General features: G+C 44.9%; 1 protein-coding gene across 5 annotated transcripts in view; it reads left to right on the top strand.

Annotated features, from left to right (window-relative positions):
• Positions 1–21,075, top strand: part of WDR59 (WD repeat domain 59) — a 1,538,892-nt gene that overhangs the window by 927,594 nt on the left and 590,223 nt on the right. For all 5 annotated transcript variants that reach the window (XM_069604207.1, XM_069604197.1, XM_069604168.1 and 2 more), the window contains exons 16-18: positions 6,263–6,419; positions 7,167–7,236; positions 8,204–8,357. In XM_069604207.1, the coding sequence (XP_069460308.1) occupies positions 6,263–6,419; positions 7,167–7,236; positions 8,204–8,357 (381 nt within the window). The remainder of the gene's footprint in view (positions 1–6,262; positions 6,420–7,166; positions 7,237–8,203; positions 8,358–21,075) is intronic.

Here is a 21,075-nt window from a genome sequence, read left to right as displayed (position 1 = left end):
CTTCGCCCTTTGAGGGACCCCTCAAGTGGATCTCTTCACCTCCAGTGTCAACCGGAAGTGCGAAATGTTCTGCTTGCGGGGATTTCCTCCAAGAGGAGGCTTGGGAGACGCGTTTGTGGTGGAGTGGTCCTTCTCACTGCTGTACGCGTTTCCTCCAGTCCCCGTCATCCCACAAGTGCTACAGAGGTTACGGAGGTTTGGTTCCCGGATGAACCTCATTGCACCGGCATGGGCCCGGAGGACGTGGTACCCGGACCTTCTCGACTTGTCCATCTGCCCTCCACGTCGTCTTCCCTACCGAGACGATCTGCTCTCACGGGAGGGGGGTCAGGTTCTCCATCCAGAGGTCAGATCCCTCAACCTTCACGCTTGGCTTCTGAAAGGTTGAGGTATAAGGATTGGGACCTCTCTGAAGACGTGATGGAGGTGTTGCTTTCGGCCAGACGGCAGGCAACAAAGTCCCAGTACCGTTGCCGTTGGAGAAAGTTCTGCGACTGGTGCAGGGTTGAGAATGTGGATCCTTTTTCATGTGACATTCCTGTGGTTATGTCTTTTTTGCTTTCTTTAGCCCACAAGTGGGTACCATTATAGGTTACCTGGCGGCGCTGTCCATATTTAAGCGCTCGTCTGAGGAGTTTTCTTATTTCAAAATCCCTTTAATTTCTCAGTTTCTGAACGGGCTCACTAATGTGTTCCCTCCGTCACCTTTCCAGGTGCCTGGTTGGGATTTTAACCTTGTTCTCAAGTTTCTAATGGGTGCTCCATTTGAGCCTTTACATTCATGTCCTTTGAGACTGTTAACCCTTTAAACTGTATTTTTAATTGCGGTCACTTCCGCTCGCAGAGTGAGTGAGTTACAGGCACTTTCAGTTAAGCCACCCTTCACTGTGTTTTAAAAGGACAGGGTTGTGCTTAGAGTCCGTCCTTCGTTTCTTCCGGAAGTTGTATCGGAATTTCATTTAATCCAGAATGTCATTCTTCCAGCATTTTATCCTCCTCCGCATCCTGCGAGGAGAGGCTCCATAGGTTAGATCCTAGGAGAGCTTTAAGTTTCTACATTTCACGCATGTCCCGGTTCAGAGTGGACGATCATCTCTTTATTGGTTACGCTGGAAGGCGTTTGGGACAAGCTGTTACTAAGAAGACTTTGTCTAGATGGATTATCTTGGCAATTTCTGAATGTTACCGCTTGGCGGGAAAGGACCCTCTGGTTGGTTTACGGGCCCATTCTACTGGGGGGGGTATGGCTGCCTCTACTGCCCTACAGAGGGGTGTTCCTCTTCATAACATGACATCTGTGAAGCAGCCACTTGGGCTTCGGTCCATACTTTTTTACGCCACTACTCCCTAGATTCTATCCATGGGCAGGATCTGGCCTTTGGCAAGGCGGTCCTTTACTCTGCAATTTGATTGGGCATTCTAAATTTCTATATTCTACATTATTTTTCCCTTCTCCATACGTTGGTACTGCTTTGGGAGTCTGTCATACATATGGAATATGTCGGAGGACCCAATCCCCTCGAAGAACAAGTTACTCTCTTACCTGGTAACGTTCTTTCGATGGGATGTTCCGATGACGTATTCCATATCGCTCCCTCCCTGCCTACCCCGCTACAGAATTTCTTATGCGATTGCAGCTTACGTTTCTGCAAGGCTTTCTGTGGTCATACTGGCAGAAGATTGGTGCCACACGTTCTGGGGATAAAACTACAACTGAGGCTACGGACGTCGTGTGTCCTACTTAGAACATCCGGTGACATCGGCTCGATGGAGGCCTTCGAGGCCAGAGTATCGACGTCATCGACGCAGTACGCAGACACCAAAAGATTTTCCGAAGCAGCACAGCTGTGGTGATTACTGTCATAGATATGGAATACGTCGTCGGACCATCCCATCGAAAGAATGTTACCAGGTAAGAGAGTAACTTGTTCTTCTGTTAAACGTGAATTGCCATATCCTACCATTATGAGTTTGATGTATGTATAAGTGCGAGGGACGGATTACTTTTATTAGAGTGTTTTCCTTTAGTTTTATTTGGATAGGCAGGGAAATCCTCTTTAGGTTAGGGATAGCGAGGCATTTGCCATACCCTTATGAGTTAATAAAATGGCTACTTGTGAAAAACCTTTACCAAGTTGTCCACCTCAGATTACCATGTATTAACCGAATAAAAAATGTTCAAAGGAGAAAAAAAAAAGTAATTTGAACAAAAATGACTTTCGGGTTCCCACTCCACCGAACATTCCAGATTACCTGGTTATGATATGATATGGCATTTGTAACGCGCCTATACACAAGTGTTTCAAGGCGCGACGAGGCAGGGAGGGGGGAACAAAGGAGGACAGACAAACGATCCTACTAGGCCAGGTGTCATTCAGATCGCGCAAGTGCATGGGTAGAGGGAAGTGAAAAGTGCAAGGGGAAAGGGAGTGGGGAAAAGTGCAGTACAGGGTAAGTAGAATAATAATAAATAATAAAAAGGCCAGCTGGTGGCAAGTGCAAGGGAAATGCAGACAAGTGCTGGGAAGGGGGCTGTAGGGATACAGAGACAGTCAGTGCAAGGGTTTCCAGGGAGGCAGTGCAAGTGGCCAGTGGCTGGGCCAGGGACTGAGATCGGTGAGAGTGGCCCAGTTGCAGATTCAGTGCAGTTTCAGTCAAGAATTAGCAGGGGAGAGGGGGAGAGAAAGCAGAAGCAAAGAGGAAGGTTTTGAGGTGCTTCCGGAACCGGAGATGGTTCTCCTCAGGTTTCAGGGAGGCAGGAAGGAAGGAAGGCTGTTCCAGAGGGAGGCCCCTGCCACGGAGAGAGATCTACCCCCAACTCGTTGCTTAGAGAAGCGGCTGACCCTGAGGGAGTTAGAGGCGGATGAGCAAAGAGCTTGAGAAGGAAGATATTTAGGAAGAGAGAGTTGAAGGTATTTAGGCCCAAGGCCTTGTGGACAATGCAGAGCGTTTTGAACTTAATCCTCTCAGCCACTGGGAGCCAGTGTAGAGATTTCATTCCTGGAGAGATACGGTCCATGGGCTTGAGGCCACGGACAAGTCTCGCAGTCCTGTTCTGGATAAGTTGTAGAGGGCGGAGTGTAGAGGCAGGCAGATTTAGATAGAGGCTGTTACAGTAGTCCAGCTTCGAGAGAAGAATGGTTGCCCCCATCCTGCCCCCCTGCACCCACCTCTAAGCGGCACACCTTGTGTGCCGCCGTCTCCTGCATCTCTCTGCGGTGCAGGTTTCCTTCACTTCCGTGTATGAGAACCAACGGCGCAGGGAGCGGGGGCCACCCCTGCAACCCTCAATGCCATTATAGTGAACAAGGGTGTGGGGGACAACCCCGCAACCCCTGCTCCCCATGTTCACTATAAAGGCACTGAATGGTAAATGTATTCCAACTTTTCGGCTGTTTGTTTTGATTAAATCTGCGGATACTGTCTGCCACAGATTTCTGACCCCTCTCTGTGCCTAGGATGAGCTGGTGGCAGCGGATATTTTTTGTACCATGTTTTATACATTTTACTCATGCACTTTTGTATTTACTGCAAAGGGCTCCTAGAGGTGGTTAGCACCCGAAGAGGGGTGTGCCATGAGGTTTTTGCTCATCCTTGGGCCATTTTGTTCTTGGGTCTTCTTCCCGCCTTCCCAGGTCAGAAAATGCCATACATGAAATGCCCTTTCCTGGGGAAAGCTGCTGCTTTCGCAGTCAAAGGGGTGGTTTATGTGTGAGCCCAGAGGTGAGGGCTGGGACTGACTGCTCCTAGTACACATCCTGGTGCCTGAATGTCTGTTGCTGGAAAGATATTGTGGCAAAAGGCTATCCCCGATTGGATAGCCACTGACAGTTTGAATGGTGCAGGTCCTTACCATTGGTGGGCTTGGGCATGCTCCCAGCCTGTATCTTGAATAACAGAAGGACTCCTGAAGCCATTCAACAGATCCCAGTTCGTTCCAGAACCTCTATGAAGAAGTGCAGCCCTCTGATAAAGACTCCTGAAGCGGACTAGCATCAACTCCAGTGCTGTCCCAGTGAAGCCTTGCTCCTCTGTTCCAATCTCAAGAAGTCTCTCGTCAGTGCTTCGACCCCTGGACCGTTGGGAACAACCAGTCTCGACCACCTACTCGAGCATCCCTGCCGGATCCGAATGTGACCTCTGCACCCGCAACCCCTGGGCCTTGCTCGGCGGGGCAAAGCACAGAAGATTGTTTAGCCAACGGCTTCCAGGGGTACCAGCACTAGTCGCTGGCGAAATCTACCTGTTTCTGCCCCCCTGTCCTCCATTGGATAACATGGGTGTAAAGTCCTATCTGTAAATCACTCTTTCTTGACTTTGGTCGGTGGAGGCCTGGTCATGGATCCCTACCTAGCCCTATCCTAAGAACTGGCAATGAGTGCGTTTACTTACCAGAACTTTAACTTTTTTACTCTTATTATAAATCATAACCACTTGTATCGCCAATCTCTTTATAAATCTACTTGTGAAGTATATACTTTGCGACTGGTGACGTTTGGGCACAAGTTCCCAAACCATCTTAGAGTTGGACTTTATAAGGGCTAAGGCAAGCTGTTCTATGATTATCCTAAAGTGTTCTCATTTCTAATGCATCAGAGTACTTACCTGTGAATCAAATGCGATTCTATTCCTCCCAAGGGTGAATGTATATGTATCTGTTGTATAGTGTTGGTGTGACAATATTTGATTTGATATTTTACTTTCTTGGTGTGTATTTTAAAGGCCTTATAAACCATTGTATATTTTTATACTTGCCTGTCTAACCAGAATTATTGGTGTTGCTCTGTGTGGACTTGTCGTAGCTTCAGACCACTCACACCTTTCCTGAGACTAAGCCTTGCAGCTCTGCGACCTTACCTGGACTAGCTTTGGCTTGTCCTCAGTCTCTCCATGTGCACCATAAAAGGGTGGTGACTCAAAATGCACATGCAGGGTGGATTTTAGAAGTCCAGCTCAACACTTAACTCCAAAAGTCATGACCCGTTTAAAAGAAAAGCAAAATGTTGTGAGGTTCCATAGATTTCTATGGAGGTAAAATAGCCCATTTTACAGCAGTGATCAGGCAAGAATCAGAAACTAACCTGAGGGACTGTGCAGGATCTCCTACTGATAACGCATTCACTTGGGCTGGCCTAAACCGACCCACTAGTCACACTCTTGGCAGCACAGAAAGGTTTTGGCTGTCAGCCAATCATGCTGGCCCTAAACATTGCCAAACTCACAGGAACTTTTGCACCGGATGTAGATTTGAAAGAGTTAGGAAACATTAAAAGTAATCTTCCCCAGTTTAAACCACAACCATGGATGTCCTTGTGGGCTCGGGATGATCCCACATTAGCAAAAGCACTATTTTGGCCATGTCTTATGGTCCACACAAACCTAAGGGATGGACAAAATGAAAATGGCTGTGAGCAGGGCTTAAACATGTTTTACTATCCCAATGGTTACCAGATGGGTCAATTAGCTACTAATGCTTATAAATCCTGATGTTGCCAAAACTAAATGGAAGCTTCCCCCAGCCTACAACGCACACTGGACCAAAATGGGTTGCTTGAAAACTCTCCTGACCAGGTAGACTTACGGGTTTCTAAAGGAGCACACTAGAAAGGGTTTGCTTTGACAAAGGGACTTCAGTAGAAGTCCCTCGGGTAGTAAAAGAAAAGTCAAAAGACCATGGAAGCCAGCCAAAACTTTAGCAACCCCAAAGGTTCAAGAGCAAAATCTCCAAAAATGTGATTCTACTCTAACAAGAGGCTACACAACAAGCTGCTAGAGTGACATTCAGAGGAAAACGCTATCCTTGGGGCTCCCACAGCACTCGGACTACCAGCTCAAATGCAATGCAAATCCAGCACCCATCATCTAACTTATTATTTTCACTCCTCTCTCTGACCTACCAGACTGCACTCCGTTTACATTATTCATCATTGTCATGTCACAGCAGTGCCCAATGTCCCAGCTCTTATTGCATTGTATGTGACTGTTTAGTGACTTTTACTTTTTGCTGTAGTGACATCACAGCAATGTTAAACAGCTTGTAATTTCCTTTTTTGCCACACATTGGAAAGTGCAATACATTTAATCACTGTTGTGATTTCACGTTTTAGGTTTAGTTTTACAAAGCAAAGTCTTTTGGAGAAATCTCTGCATTTAATATTCGTACTCCCCACCTGTTTCTCTTGCTCATTCTTTTCCTTTTATCTTTCTCGCTGTATCACGATGACAGAGAGAAACAGATCCTCATGTTAATTTTCTGTTGCAGAACCAAGAAGACAGTCCCTCCAGTAATCCATATGCTCTGCAGAACTCTGTAACACCGCCACTTCCCACATTTGCCCGGGTAACCAACGCTTATGGGTCTTACCAAGATGCCAACATTCCCTTCCCACGGACCTCTGGGGCTCGCTTCTGTGGTGCAGGTAAGGTCTGTCCACCATGAATGTATGGTAGCAGAGTCATGGATACCATAGTGGATTTTGTTATTGCGGGATGTCTTCTGGATCATTGTATTATTAACCTTTAGAGGTATTAGAAATTAACATTATTTGTGGGTTGGAGTGGCCTCAGTTCTTCGAAAGTGCTAACAATTGCAGAACAGGTGGATTACTGTATTTATTAATAAAACAAATGTAGACTTTTAAATAATGAAGTATCAATTATTTTATACACTCCCAATTTGAAAAATATTTCTTTCTTGGAATACCTCTGAGCATTTGCAGATAGTGTCCATATATCTTTAACAAAAATACCAAGTGCCAATTTCTTTCGCTTGCAGTATCCCCACCTGTGATGTTCTAAAGTCTTTAGAGTGAAGTTCAGTGGGAACTCCTCTTCTAACATAGCAGTTATTATGAATTTGGCATGCCATGAAAACAAAATGCAAATGCATCTTAACTGCTCTAGTGTTCTTCAGATTGCTCCACTGTAGCCATGCATGGTTACAGTGGTCGTCTCTTCAATGAAACTTTATATGTAGGTTTCTCTAGAGAAGAGGACAGAGTCGAGAGCTCAATTTCATGGTCACTGGTGACAGCTGTGATCACCTACAATGATAGCTTCAGTGTCATGGCTGGTATTAGGAGTTAGAGGGGTGATAGAAGAGGATGTTTAACCCATATGTAATGGTGCAAATCAAATGTAAAGCATCTTGCCTCCCTTGTTTACAGGTTACCTTGTGTACTTCACAAGACCTATGACCATGCATCGTGCGGTCTCCACTACAGAACCCACGCCCAGGTAAGAATATACCCCTATTCATCTAGCTTTGAAAATGGTGTTTGTAATCAGGAATCAATGTTTCATGTTGTGTATGTCTGTACCGGATGTTATTTAGCTCAAACCTCGCTATGGGGCAGTGGAGTGGTGTATAATTTAACTTCCTCTTGGATTTGTGGTGCCAGGTGTTAAAGGGTTATCCATAGCAGTGCATGTATACTGACATTTGGTAGTAATTGAAGCTACTCTCTTCTTTCTGACTTCATGCTCTTTTAAGTGCTGTGTTGATTGTGACATTGAAATCTTAGAATGGTGCATACATACTACCAGGGATGGGCAATATGGTTTTGCATCTGAGAAAACAGCTACTATGTTGCCAACTGCAAGTACAGGCCTTTTTGCTCATAAACACAACCACTCCCTGACTCTTGGTATTTTACACATTAATGATTACTGTCACAAAAGGATGGGGCAGGGAGAACAAATGAAATGCCCTCCTAGCATGCATTACACTTACTACTGGTCTCAAGCCACTGAGTTGCTGAGAACTATGTTACAGTAATAGAGTGTTCTGTAAAGTGGCTGCAGAAGTCCCTTCTTGTTCTATATTCAGAAAGGCTGCTCTCCAAATGTGGTGGGTAAGCCCAATCTGTGTTCTAACACAGTGTGATTGGCATTTAATGTATTATTGCAGAGAAGCTGTATTCCCATGAACCCTTTTCAACTGAAGACTTTAGCAGAGTAAATAATCTGCCCAAAGCAATGTTGCCCTTTACTTACCTAAAAAAACTATTTGTTGGAGCTATTTAGCCACTGTGGAAATAAAGTCAGATGGAAGGCTGATTGCTATGTCCAAGCAGTGGATCTGTTCATTATTGTTTACTGACATCCCGTAGATGAGTATTCAACTTAAAGATAAGTGAGGTAAGCAGTAATGACACAACCTACTGTTCATGTATTCACCGAAGAATGTCTTGTCTCCTGCTAGGTCTCTGTCCGCCCTGTCTGCCTACCACAGTGGCCTTGTGACACCGATGAAAATCCGTACAGAGCCCACTAGCAACCTCCGACTCTACGGCGGGAGCCCTACCCGCAGCGAAAAGGAGCAGGTCTCCATCAGCTCTTTCTACTATAAAGAGAGGGTAGGTACCCAGACACCAGGCTGTGTGCCATTGCCATGTACTTTCTTTAATAATTTCAGTGTTGGCTTTACCCCCACTGGCATTCTCTCCTCTGCCTTCTCTAGCACCTCTTTCCATGGTTGATTCAGCAATACCTGCATTGTTCTTTGTTTGTAAACACTAGAGGTTTTAGACTATAAGGCAATGACGCATACCTTGGAAGGTTCAATAATGATTGAATAATTACAATTTTAAATGGTTTCTCTCCCACCTAACCTGGATTGTTGGAACTCAAAAGGAGTTGTTTGTTTTAAGCTCAGATTATCAGGAGCGCCTGGAGATTGCCCCTGGGTGGTAGTGGTCCACAGTATAAATCAACATAGCATAACATTTTACTACAGGTCATGGGAAGAGCCTCTGATAGTGTAAACCAGTGCTGGAGAACACGTTTAGATCTAGCAGAGACCCAAGATAACTTTCAACGCCGTTGGACTTTACCCAATGACCTTCTCAAGATGAATTAATAGAAAAACTGAAATTAGAGCAGTATTTTCACATTCAAAACATGCCTCCCCCTGCTGTTCTAGCAGTTATCAGTTTGAAGGACTTGTTCCAGAATGCTAAGTCAGCAGTCTATTTCCAAGCACAGAAAGCATAATAATTTCTTGTAATGTTTCCAATAGGTCAGTTGTCAGATCTTTGTGCACTGTGAGTAGATCTAGTTAAAGTATCTGGGCCGCCTGTAACACAGTTTACTTAGCATTCTGGAAAAGGGCTCTTGGAATATGTGCAGTATTTAGCAACCATAAGGTAAAGATTTGCAACAGAAAAGGGCCACCAGGTAATCCGTTTCTTACCCTCAGTTGTGCAGTGTGGCAATAGAAATATCGGTGCGTCACCCTTGTCAATTGGTGGCCTTTAAGGGGTTTGTGGAATTGAGCTTTCTCAGCAAATTGTCAGTTTTCCTCTTTCAAAACAGTGCATGCTGTAAATTGAGTCTCTGGGTAGGAAAACATTCTGATTAAACAGGGGTACTCCGATTTTTGATGTATAAGAAAAACGTGATTCAAGTGAACAGCCTCTGAATAATAACTTTTCTGTTCATGGCTTTGCAAAGGTAAGATTCTTTCTGGATATTTACCGTTCCAGGTAACGTATGAGTATTTTACCCTCTAATTTTGAAATTCAGTAGTAAAGCAATTTTTAGAAACTAATTGACATTGCCAGTTTGGAAGAGCAAGCTGTAGTGTTAGTTAGGGTTTCCGTTAGGTTGTTCCTGACTCTCCCAGTGGTCGTGTGACTGAGCAGTCAAGGCTTCACTCTCAGGAGGGGGTATGTGGTATTTAAGGTACAGCGTACGCACACAAGAATTCAATAAAGAAATGTTCACACAGTATAATTACTGAAAAATGTGCTCTTTGTATACATTTGTGCATGAAATGCACCAGAAGGCGCACAGGCAGCACTCTTTCGCTCCGCTCCCCACTTAATACAGCACTGTCCACACACAAAATATATTTTAAAAATGCTGTGTTCTTTATTGTGGCATAAAATAGCCTGCAGACCGGCAGCTTGAAAATCAAACATAGCAACGCGTTTCATGCCTCACACAGTGCTTGATCACACAAAATTTGTTTGGGCGACATCCCTTAAAACACAACAAACTCTACCTTTGTCACATGACAAGGTCCTGTTTGACTTCAGCCCATAGCTAATGTTGGAAGTCTACTTGCAGTGCGGCCATTTTAACACTATGTTTGTAAACCAGCTATAATACCCAAATCGGTAAAAATATGCATTCATTTAATGTTTCCACCTCAAAAAATATTATAACTAATTTTATGGGCAATGTACATAAAACAATGTATTTTAAACCCAACATAATTGGTAGGTTAATGCAATCCTCATGTTTGTAAGATGATCTCTGCAAGTGCATACAAACGACTCCCAACATGCTTTGAACAAGTCAAAAATATATAGTTTCCTTGATTAAAACACCACAACCACAAAGTTATAAAAATCAGTGCAGATTGAAAATAGATAAGAACAAGGTTGATGAAAAATCTGGTTGATAAAATAAAATCAGCATTTGAATCACAATTAAAGACAAGAAAGCTACAAACATATCAGTTGATCCACAATATTGACAAATAGTGTATATACTATGTTTTAAAAATAATTTCCACCAAATTGCCATGAAGTGACTTGTGCATACAGGCATTTGATGTATAATGACCTAAATTGACCAAAGTTTTATATGGCCCTACCAGCCACCTGGTCATGGACTGCAAGATCGTAAGACTGTTTATTCCGGATAACAAGTACATGTATATACAAAAGCATTGATAATGTATAACTCTACTTTAAAAAAATCAGCATCGTAATAGATCTCTAAATGTACTTTATTAAAATTAATTATGGACTTATAAATATATAAAGTGACTAGTGCATGTAATGATGTATAATACTGTCTAATCAATTCATCCGGGTAAAGTGCCAAGTGCAAGTGAGCCTTCCTGCCATATAATGATGGGCTGCTATATAATCATGGACTGCTGGATTGTAAACTAACCACTCAAAGTGACGAGTGCACCTACACGGACACTGGTAATGTAAATACTTAAAAAACAGCATCATAATAAGTATCTGGATGTATATTTTTGGAATTAATTATGGACTAGTAACTCTATCAAATGACTAATGCATTTCATAATGTGTAGTCTAGGCCCATCGACTTATCCAGATAAAGTGGCACCTGCATGTCTCCAAAACCTAATGGTTCTATACCACTACATTTATATACCAACATGTCTTGTAATTTAGTGGAAGGATTTTTTTGCAAGCAAGATAAGATTGTGTCTACCCAGCTAATGGGCAAAGGACTTCATATGGTCATTATAAGGCCATCCACGAAGAAGACATCATTAACATCAAAATTCCCACTGTATAAAACACAACACTCTCAATCAAATACATACTGATCCGTAATTGCTACAGACACTGTGTAAGAACCACATATTCACAATAATAGTACACTCTGCAGTGCAAAATACCAAATCACTGTCACACTTAAGAAAAACTACACAAAACCCCAGAACACATACACATTTTAAAGGATACTGTCTGCTCCAAAGAAAAAAACAGAACAAAATGAATGTGAAGTTAAAAAAAAAACCTTGCGAAGTAACACAGTACAAAATGGCCCTGAATATGCTTAGATCATTCATAGAATTTTTCTTCAAAGCATGATATAGTATAGTGACCTCCTGACCCCATAGCTGGATACATAATCCAATGTTGTTAGAATTATACTGACTCACAGGATCCAGGGTCTCAAGGTGACCAGTATAGCCAGGACCAGGACCAAGACCTAGGCTATGATGATGACGACCTCGATATTTACATCATACAGTCCTCAGATCACCAGGATCAGCTTGCGGCTGACTCACCCATCGATAACCAGCTCCAATAGAACAAGCTACTGCTAAAATACCCCCAACACTTGAAAATAGAAACTCAAGTCCAGCAGGAAGAGGACTTTGTGGATGACATTTTAGGGGACAAGTGGTTGGTTACACAATTCATACCCACCCTCCAGTTAGTGCAGAGGCGCATCTGCCCCCTCCTTACTGACACCCAACCTCACAAGAGCGGTTAATCCCTACATTGAGAATGTTTTCAGGCCAGTACCAATGCTATGATGATGATGACCCCGATATTTACGGCATACAGTCCTCCGATCACCAGGATCAGTCTGTGACACACTTCATTTCAGAAGTCAACTGAAACCTGACTCTGTAGTCGTAACCACAACCAGGAAAAGGGCAGGCACCTCCTAACAAGAAAATTAAACAGATTTACAGTTTTGCCAGGAAAGTGGCATCCTCCGCTGCTTATAAGACCAGAATCACTAACCATATCACTTTACTGGCAAGTTATGGTTTGCCTTGTGTGGGACTCGTTAGAACAGCAAATGGAGGCCGCCCCTGAGCTCACAAAAACAATTACTGAGGGCAAACAAATTACTAACTGCATTTAAAAAAAAAATCTTGACGCCGCAACCAATGCAGGCTATATTATAGCTGAGGGCACCTTAATCAAGCACCATGCCTGGTAAAGGCAATCAGGCTTTAAGCTGGAGACGCAGGCCACACTCCTCAACATGCCCATCAAACCTAACGCTTTGTTTAGCAAAGCAGTTGAGGATGCACTAAAAAAGTGCCAAGGAAGAGTATGACACCTAAAAATCTTTAGGACAACTGTCTAATAAGCCATTTGTCCAACGAGGGGGGTTTAACACTAGGCGATTTTCTTTTCATGAACAAGGTCTACATCGCTGCACAGATTATAACCAGGGAGGCTAATCGCCATCGTGGGGTAATTCACAGGGCCAGTCATCGGTCAGCTTTCAAAGAGACTACAAAAGATCCAGAAGTAGGGGTAGGCCCTCCGCCACTAGAGGCTCCGGTACCTCTAAACTGTGATGCCCCGATCCAGGTCCCCTCCCATGCTACTCCAGTCGGAGGATGCATCTCTCAATTCACCCATGCATGGGAGAGGATCATATCAGACAACTGGGTGTTTATATTTGTTTCAATTTTTATAACACGCCTCAGGGCACCCAGAAAACGAAACGAAGACGAGACAGACAACAAAAAAACATCAGGGCCTATCAGGAGTAAATGTGTTTACTACCGTGGCAAGAGGGTACTGCATAGAACTTTTGCAGAAACCTCAAAACCATCCGCCGAGACACAGGAAAATGACACCAAAAGAGAAACTTGTTCTACTAGAAGAAGGAAAGACCCTGTTGGAAAAGGACACCATAGAAATAGTCCCAGCAAACCAGGTAAAGAAGGGTATATATTCAACATACTTCCTTGTGCCAAAGAAATACTTAATTATGCACCCTGTACTAGACTTGCACCCAGCAAACACATATGTCAAACCACTGATGATTTGCACGACAACACAAGTAATCCCGCTCTTAAAACAGGGTGATTTCATGGCAACATTGGATATGAAAGATGCATACTTTCATATTTCAATGTTCCCAGCACACAGAAAGTATCTGCAATTCAAGATAGCGGGCGAACATTACCAATTAAAAATACTCCCCTTCGGCACTGCTTCAGCTCCAGGCGTGTTCACAAAGGTACTAGCAGTAGTGGTGACACACCTACATAGAGAATCAATCCCAGTGTATCCTTTTCTGAACGACTGACTAATAACAGGACAGACACCACAAAATGCAAACTCAACACCCAAAGAATAATCAGTCTGTTGTTCCAATTGGGATTCTCCATCAACGAGAAAAAAATCAAGTCCTATCCCCAGTCAAGTGAAACAATTTCTGGCATCAATCACAAAAACTCAAGAAGAGCTGGTCTTCACCCTCAAACCAAAGAGTACATAATATATTGTTTCAAGTACCTCATTATCTAGCCGGTCGCCAGATAACCGTGCGCAAGGAAATGCGCCTGCTTGGGATGATGGCCTCATGGATGTATCTGGTTCCCCACCCAGCTTTGCATGCGCCAATGCAGCAGTGTTTCACAAAACAATGGTCTCAGGCAAGCAGTCAGTGGGATGATCTACTGGTTGTTTCGCTAACCTTAGAACAAACACTCCAATGGTGGTCCAAAGACAACTTGCTAAAAGGAAAATCCTTTCGCAATCCACCAGTACCAACCATTCTGACAACAGACACCTCACTCTCAGGGTTGGGGGCCCATTGCCTTCATCACACGGCACATGGCATGTGGACTTAAACTACAGCCCAAAACCACATAAACCTTCTAGTACTCCTAGCAGTACTCAAGGCACTGCAAGCTTTTCAGCAACATCTAGCAGGTCAAACAGTGCATGTCCTGACAGACAGCACCACTGCCATGTTTTATCTAAAAAAGCAGGGAGGGACACACCCTAAGTCTGTACAGGTCATCCCAAAAGATTTGGAACCGGAACATGTTCCTAGTCTCACAACACGTTCCAGGGGAACTCAATGCTCTAGCAGACACTCTAAGCAGAAGTTCTCTACTGCCCGAGCAACACAAGTGGCAATTTCACAAGGATATTCTAAAAGATATCTTCACACAATGGGAGCATCCACCTCTACATTTGTTCGCAATAAACCTAAACGCACAATGTCTAGACTTTGCATGTGGTTTCTCCAACCAGGGTCCAAGGGGAACGCCCTGTGGATGAGTTGGTCATGGAAATGTCTCTACGCATTTCCCCCGACACCACTCCTCAACAAGATGGTACACAAGATGCACCAGGAACAAGTCACTCCAGTTGTAATTGCTCCAATGTGTGCACGACAACCAGGGTTTCCACACCTTCTCAAACTAGCAATGTGCAAACCAATCAAACTTCTGTGGCCCTTGAACATGCTGTCTCAGCACGAGGGTACAACACTACATGCATAACCTCAAACTATGAAGCTGGCAGCTTGGCTCCTGAAGTCATAAGGTTTGAGCACTTAAATCTTCCACAAAGGTGTATGGATATTTTCAAAGAAGCACGGAAACCCAACACTAGACACTGCTACTTTAACCAGTGGAAGAGATTTGGCATTTTGTGCAAATCACAAAACATCACCATCTAACATTCTTTACTACATGCTCGAAATGCTAAGGTTTAGTATTTAATTCCATCAAAGTACTAGCGGCTCTGTCTGCTTACACTACATGCCAAAGTAAGGTGTCATGGTGGAAGGTACCAGTTATCAAAGCATTCATGGAAGGAGTAAAGAGACTACCTACCTTTTCAAATCCTCCACCAGGTTGGGACCTTAACTTTGTCCTCGCAAAGCTCATGGGTTCTCCCTTTGAGCCTATGAACAAAGTCAGCCTGAAACATTTAACTTGCAAGACTGCCTTTCTGGTAGCTATAACCTCTATAAGACGAGTCGGTGAACTACAGGCTCTCTCAGTACAAGACCCTTTCATTATCACTTTAATGTACACAGCTAGGGTTAGCTCATTCTCCCACTGGTACTCATGCAAAAAATATACTGTGGGAATATTTTGGTTTACTCTTTTATGAATTTGATTTCATAGATTTGGGTATCCATGCTAGATATCCCGTGAAGTGTTCCTGGCATGATAGTCTAAAACGACAAACAATATGAACAATAAACAAATTCATAGGGACCGTTATTTATATTTTGGTCAACAACGATTAATGTGTATAATGACATACAACATAAAACTGTACTTTGATCAACACCAGTTTTATGTGTAACGAACATAGAGCAAACAGATTTCTTTAGGAAGTTTTTCTGATTACCCTTGGAACAGTACCTTGGGTAAGGTCATAATATTGCTTACGAATAGATAGTGACTGTAGGGTTTGATACAGAAAACAAGGTGAAAAAAGATAATGTTCATACAATAAAAACAAGTAAACGGAAAGGGACACTTATTCTGTGGTTTACAAAAAATCTCTGTCTCCTAGATTAGAGACTTCACTAGTCAAAAGTACATTTTCCTATGTTTGAGTCTGCCTAAATTGGAGACTTCAAGGTTCTAGGGTTCATTTTCCTAGGTTAGGGTCTGCCATCACCTTCGTCAGGGCATCTTCGTTGACCCCTGTGATGAGGGTAAAGTGGGAAACTCCATGTTCTCCTCCCCGTCCAGATGGGGCGGCAGTGTGTGGAGAGGTAGACAGTACTCTTATTGTACGGAGGCAATGCTGGGTGAGCCTCCCAAGTAAGTCCTAGAGGATCTGAAAGATCTTTGTTATCTGAGGGAATGAAGCCGGGTTTGATCTAAGTCCGCCAGTGTTTTCCTGTGGTAGATGGTGCTCGCTCATGTGGGGGAGTAGTCCATCTGCAATAGCCATCTCATTCGGCTCGTCCGTGTTGGCTTTGAGAAGTCCACTTAGCAGAAGGACGGTAAAGACATTTACTCTACATACACATATAAGATAATGACTTTTTGGAAGCAAAATTGTTGGTAAGTGCAACACTAGCAGTTCTGAAGGCTTGAGAGGCAGTTTCTTCACACAGCAAGTCTTTCTAAGGTCCAAAACGCAACCCTAGCTAAAGACAGTTCGGAGAGAGCTTAACCGGTTGACAAGCAGCAGAATACGAAAGTTCCTGCCGGTACTTTACAGTCTATAGTCTGTAAGTTGCAAGAGGACACAATCGACGTTGGAGATCCTGTTAAAGGACTCACTAAAGGGAAACCAGCAGCAGCTTGAGTCTGAGGTAAGAGGAGGGCGTACCTGGACACCCCTATGTGCACTCCAACGCTCTGAAGCGACTTCACGGATCAAGTTAACAATACCTTTCTCCCCACCGTACCTTACTTTAGAAGAAAAGATCATGGCTGGATTCTCCTCAATGTGGCGGAGGTGGGCCTGACTTCCGGAATCCTTGGTCTGATGACGAAAGGCAGGACAATGGATGGGATCTCTCAGCAACAGTCTCGAGGGAGGACCTCTGACACAGCTTTCAGAAACTTCTCTGGTTTTGGCGCCTTTTCTGCAGCACCAACAAAGGACACGATTCACCTGGTCAATCTTTTTCACCTGTCACAGTCCCACACTCTGCTGAGGGGGTCTGGACGAGTTGGATCGGACCTCCGGAGTGTCCTTGAGGGCTCACGAAAGACTCAGACAAGTTCAGCCTTTCACGACAATGCACTCAGAATGGGCAGCAAGTCTCTGGGTATTGGGATTTCACAGCCCTGGAAACGCACAGTACCTCAGGAGATGGCTCAAATCAAAGTTTGTCTTCGGACTTGTTGTTCCCACCCGTCAATGGGAAGGAGGAGTCCTCTTCAGAGTTCCTCTGTCCCACAAAAAACCGAGTAGGACAAGCAGTTGTCGCTTCAGTGTTCCAAAGGGTCTGCAGGCCTCTCTGGTAGTCTTCTTCAGTTACTTCAGTTTCCAGTGGTCGACTTGCCTTTCACCTCAGGAGCCTCACCTTTTATACAGTTCAGCACACACTCCTCTGCAATCCCTCTCAGCAATTTACAGAAAGGGGAGGGTGGCTGTCCAATGATATAGCCAGACCCCTAGTGGGAGCTGGTCCCATTCAGGCACTTTGGCAGACAAAGGACGTTGTGGGGGGGTGGAAATCTCCTCCCCCACTTCCTGCCTGCCCAGACACTCTAGAGCCTAGGCGGCGACACCCAAAGGTTTCCGCCAAAGGCAAAACACACACACAGGCCTACCCCTCCCAGAATGGTAGAAGAAGGGCTGACAAAGAACAACCACGCTAGTAATGGCGAAAAAGGAAGGGAGGCCCCAAGTTAGTACCTGGGTGCCCCTATTGTGCTCTACTCGGTCTATGGACATAGCCTGTGGTGGAAAAATAATACAATAGTTGGTAGAACAATAGCACTGCCACCAGCCATAACTAGGAGATTGTCTGTGACTAAAAAGTCACAGGAGCAGAGAGAAGGGGGATACTAGCTATCCCGTTAGCACTCCACACAAGGTGGTGTGTGCCAATCTTTCAGACTAGAACGTTTTAGGAGAGATACTAAGAACTGTAGTTACTCTAGGACAGTGGTCTTCAAACTTTTTTGGCCTGGGCCCCCCTGGGCAAAATTTGGGCAGGCCGCCCCTCCCCCCCCATAACCCCCAAAATGCCAAATGGACAGTATGTACAAATGGCTATGAACTATTGTGTGCCATCACCGCACCCTTCTCCCAGTATAGTCCCTGGGCTCCCCCACCTGCTCCCATTACAGTTACCGGGCTCCCTCATCCCACTCCTACCCAGTCCCTGGGCTCCCCTCACCCCATCACAGACCATGGGCTCTCCCAACCCTGCTCCCACCACTATCCCAGTGCTCCCATCCATCCTGCTCCCCACCATAGTCCCTGGGCTCCCCCAACCCCGTTCCAATACAGTCCGATGGCCAGTGGGAGCTGGTGAATTATTTTAATGGAGGGGCATAAATATTTCCCCCAAAAATGCCATAGCAACCGAGCGCAGCGAGGTAGTCCAAACCAATCAATGGGGGTTTGTGGGGGTTTTTCCGCCCATGGATTTCTTTAACAAAAATGCCATTCCTGTCCCCGGGGCTTCACAGCGCCTCAGAAGGAAAGCTGATTTTGGCAAGTGGGTAGGGGGATTGTGCAACTAAGGTATTTTTAAAATGTTTGTTGTACAACCCTCCTCCCCCCTCTCCACCCCCCCCCCCCACTCACCAAAATCAGCTCAATGGAACACACGCACGCACCCATCACCATACACTCACTCATAACACAAGCATACATGTATCCATACACATATTTAAATAAAAAATAAATGAACATAAACATACCTTCTGCAGGGGCTTGCACGTGGGTGCTGAAATTCCCCTCTCCAGGTTGCTCTGTCCATATGTGCGAGGAGGCCCCAGAGCTCCCCATTACATGCAGTGCCCCAGCCAGCATTTCCAATGAGCTATGCAAGGCTGGCGAAGCAAAACGCTGCCAGCATTGCATGGCTCAGGGAGCATGTGCGGCTGGGGAACTGAACTGTTAAAGGGAAACAGTGTTTCCCTTTGACAGTTCAGCCAGCCCAGGAGCACTCCCTCAGCTAGAAAAAGCAGCTGAGGGAGTGCTCAGTGTTTCACTGCGCTGGCTCCTCAGCTCCTCCATAATGGGTAAGGGGGCCATTGGGTGGACGCCCCTTGTCCATTATGGATGAGCCGCCAGTCTCGGGCTGGCCTATAGGGCAATAGGGCGATGCTCGTACCAAAAATGCAAAATGCTGATGTAGGCCAGTCAAAATGGGCCACTTCTTTTGGCCAATGTGGGCCAGTTTGATGAGTTACTTCACTATGCAGCTAGTAGTTTTGACCCTTGTTGCTGAATAAATATTCTTTAAATATCACAATTTGCTTACATTTTATAACAAAAAACACTCCCTTGGGTACTATTCAAACAGTCTGTGACTAAAGGAATGAATATCCATTTCCAAATGCGGGACACTTTTTCATTGGTCCTTGAAACGGTTTTATGGTCCAATCCGACAATGTGAGCCGCCACTGCCCATTTACTCCAATCTCATCACATTTCATGCTGGGCTCTTGCGCTCCCTCTCGGATGCGGCCCACTCCCTGGGGGGGAGGGGGGTGGCTTACCCCACGGTTTGAAGATCTCTGCTCTAGGATAAAGACAAATAATCTCAAAGGAGGACCCTAAGGGTCCCCAGCAACACTGCCCATAAGGAGCTGTGTGCTGCAGTAGTAAAATACAAATGTCTTTAAGTGTTATGGAGGAAGGTCTACTCAATAGGATAAGTATAATACAAAGAATAGAGTTCCAAAAAACAGAGCCCATAAGAATGACTTAGTATAAAAAGGCTCCACTCATTCAGGATTTCAGGAAAAGGTCCAGAAGTCCAGCAAAAAAGTGCTGGGGGGGTCTCACTACGAGAGGGGATGAAGCATAGAAATGATAAATCTCCCTAACAGCCAACTTCTGCTGGCGTTACCCTAAAAGCTGCAACTGTGTTTTAAGTGCTGCCCTAAGTACCCATCTGGTTAACAGGACAGGGGTGCTCCACACTGCCCCAATTTGTCACAAGGCAAGTCCCATCTCCCTGAAACTGGGTAGCAGCTTTACACTTTTTTCGGATGCACACTGTTGTCACTTTTTAACACATTGACAGCCACTTTCTCCCTAAACCGGACCAAGGTGACTACCAAGGAGTGTTTGGCGCTGTGACCTAGCCATTTTGTTTGTGGCCATTCGTTCTGTTCCACATTGAGGAACAGACATGTTGGCCAGTGAGGGGGGCGAGAGGGTGGTGTCTGTGTTAGTGTTAGTGTGTTATCCAGTTTCGAGTGGATCAGGATCTCCAAGATACCTCAATCTGCATTTCTGTCTGTGTCCTCGTGAAAGTGTAGTTTGGATGGACAGCCCTGAATGGATTGTCGCCAAAACTTAGAATGATGCATTGGTGGTGATTGGAGAGCCTGGGTTATGCTTAGCCCATTGTGTTTGTGTATTTTATTGTGTCAATGTTAAACCATTCCACAGAACTTACCTGAATCCATATCTGAGTAACTGTAGAAGTCTTTGGTGGAAGCATGTGTTGCTGACGGAGTTCACACTTAAGGCATAGCTCTGCTTCTCCAGCATGGGGTCTGGCATGGATTCACATGCTCATGAATATTCCCCGTCGTCAGGCTGGGAATCCTCGGTAAAGAAAAAACCAGTATCAGTTTCGTTTCTGATCTGTCTTTCGTAGTAATAACCAATCACTGGACTCTGCGTCATACTGACCACAGCCAATGACTGCCCTCTACCTAAGCACCGCCTCTGGCAGCCATCTTCAGATTTTTACCGCACGTTCATGTGTTGGGATCCTCGTGCTATTGCTCTCGAGCGTTAGTGCTATTTTTTTTCACGTTTTTTCTCAAAAACTTCATTTTTTCGGTCAAAAGAGCCTCAAGCTTCACCGACTCTCCATCCGATCAACGTGGACCCGTGTCGGATTCGTCTGCGCCCCTCAAGGGTGAAGATTTTGTCGAGCTACGCTTTTGGAGGACTCCAGAAGTTTCTCAGGCCCGGTCATGGCCCAGGAGAAGGGAAGCTCGACGCCCGGAAAGCTGTTCAGGGTCTGCCCTGGATGCCAGCTGCAGAACGTCTTCAAGGAGGACGAACACTCTTTTTGTCTTTACTGCCTGCATGAGGACAAGACGCACGTGGAGAAGGACTGTGCGTTTTGCGGCAACATGTCGGAGCGGACCATGAAGGACCCCCATCAACGTCTCGCCAACTGGCT

The sequence above is a fragment of the Ambystoma mexicanum genome, chromosome 1p, assembly GCF_040938575.1.
Source record: "Ambystoma mexicanum isolate Mex_15411 chromosome 1p, UKY_AmexF1_1, whole genome shotgun sequence".
Classification (NCBI taxonomy): Eukaryota; Metazoa; Chordata; class Amphibia; order Caudata; family Ambystomatidae; genus Ambystoma; species Ambystoma mexicanum.
The sequence above is the reverse complement of the archived record's forward strand: the minus strand, read 5'-3'. Positions and strand labels throughout refer to the sequence as shown.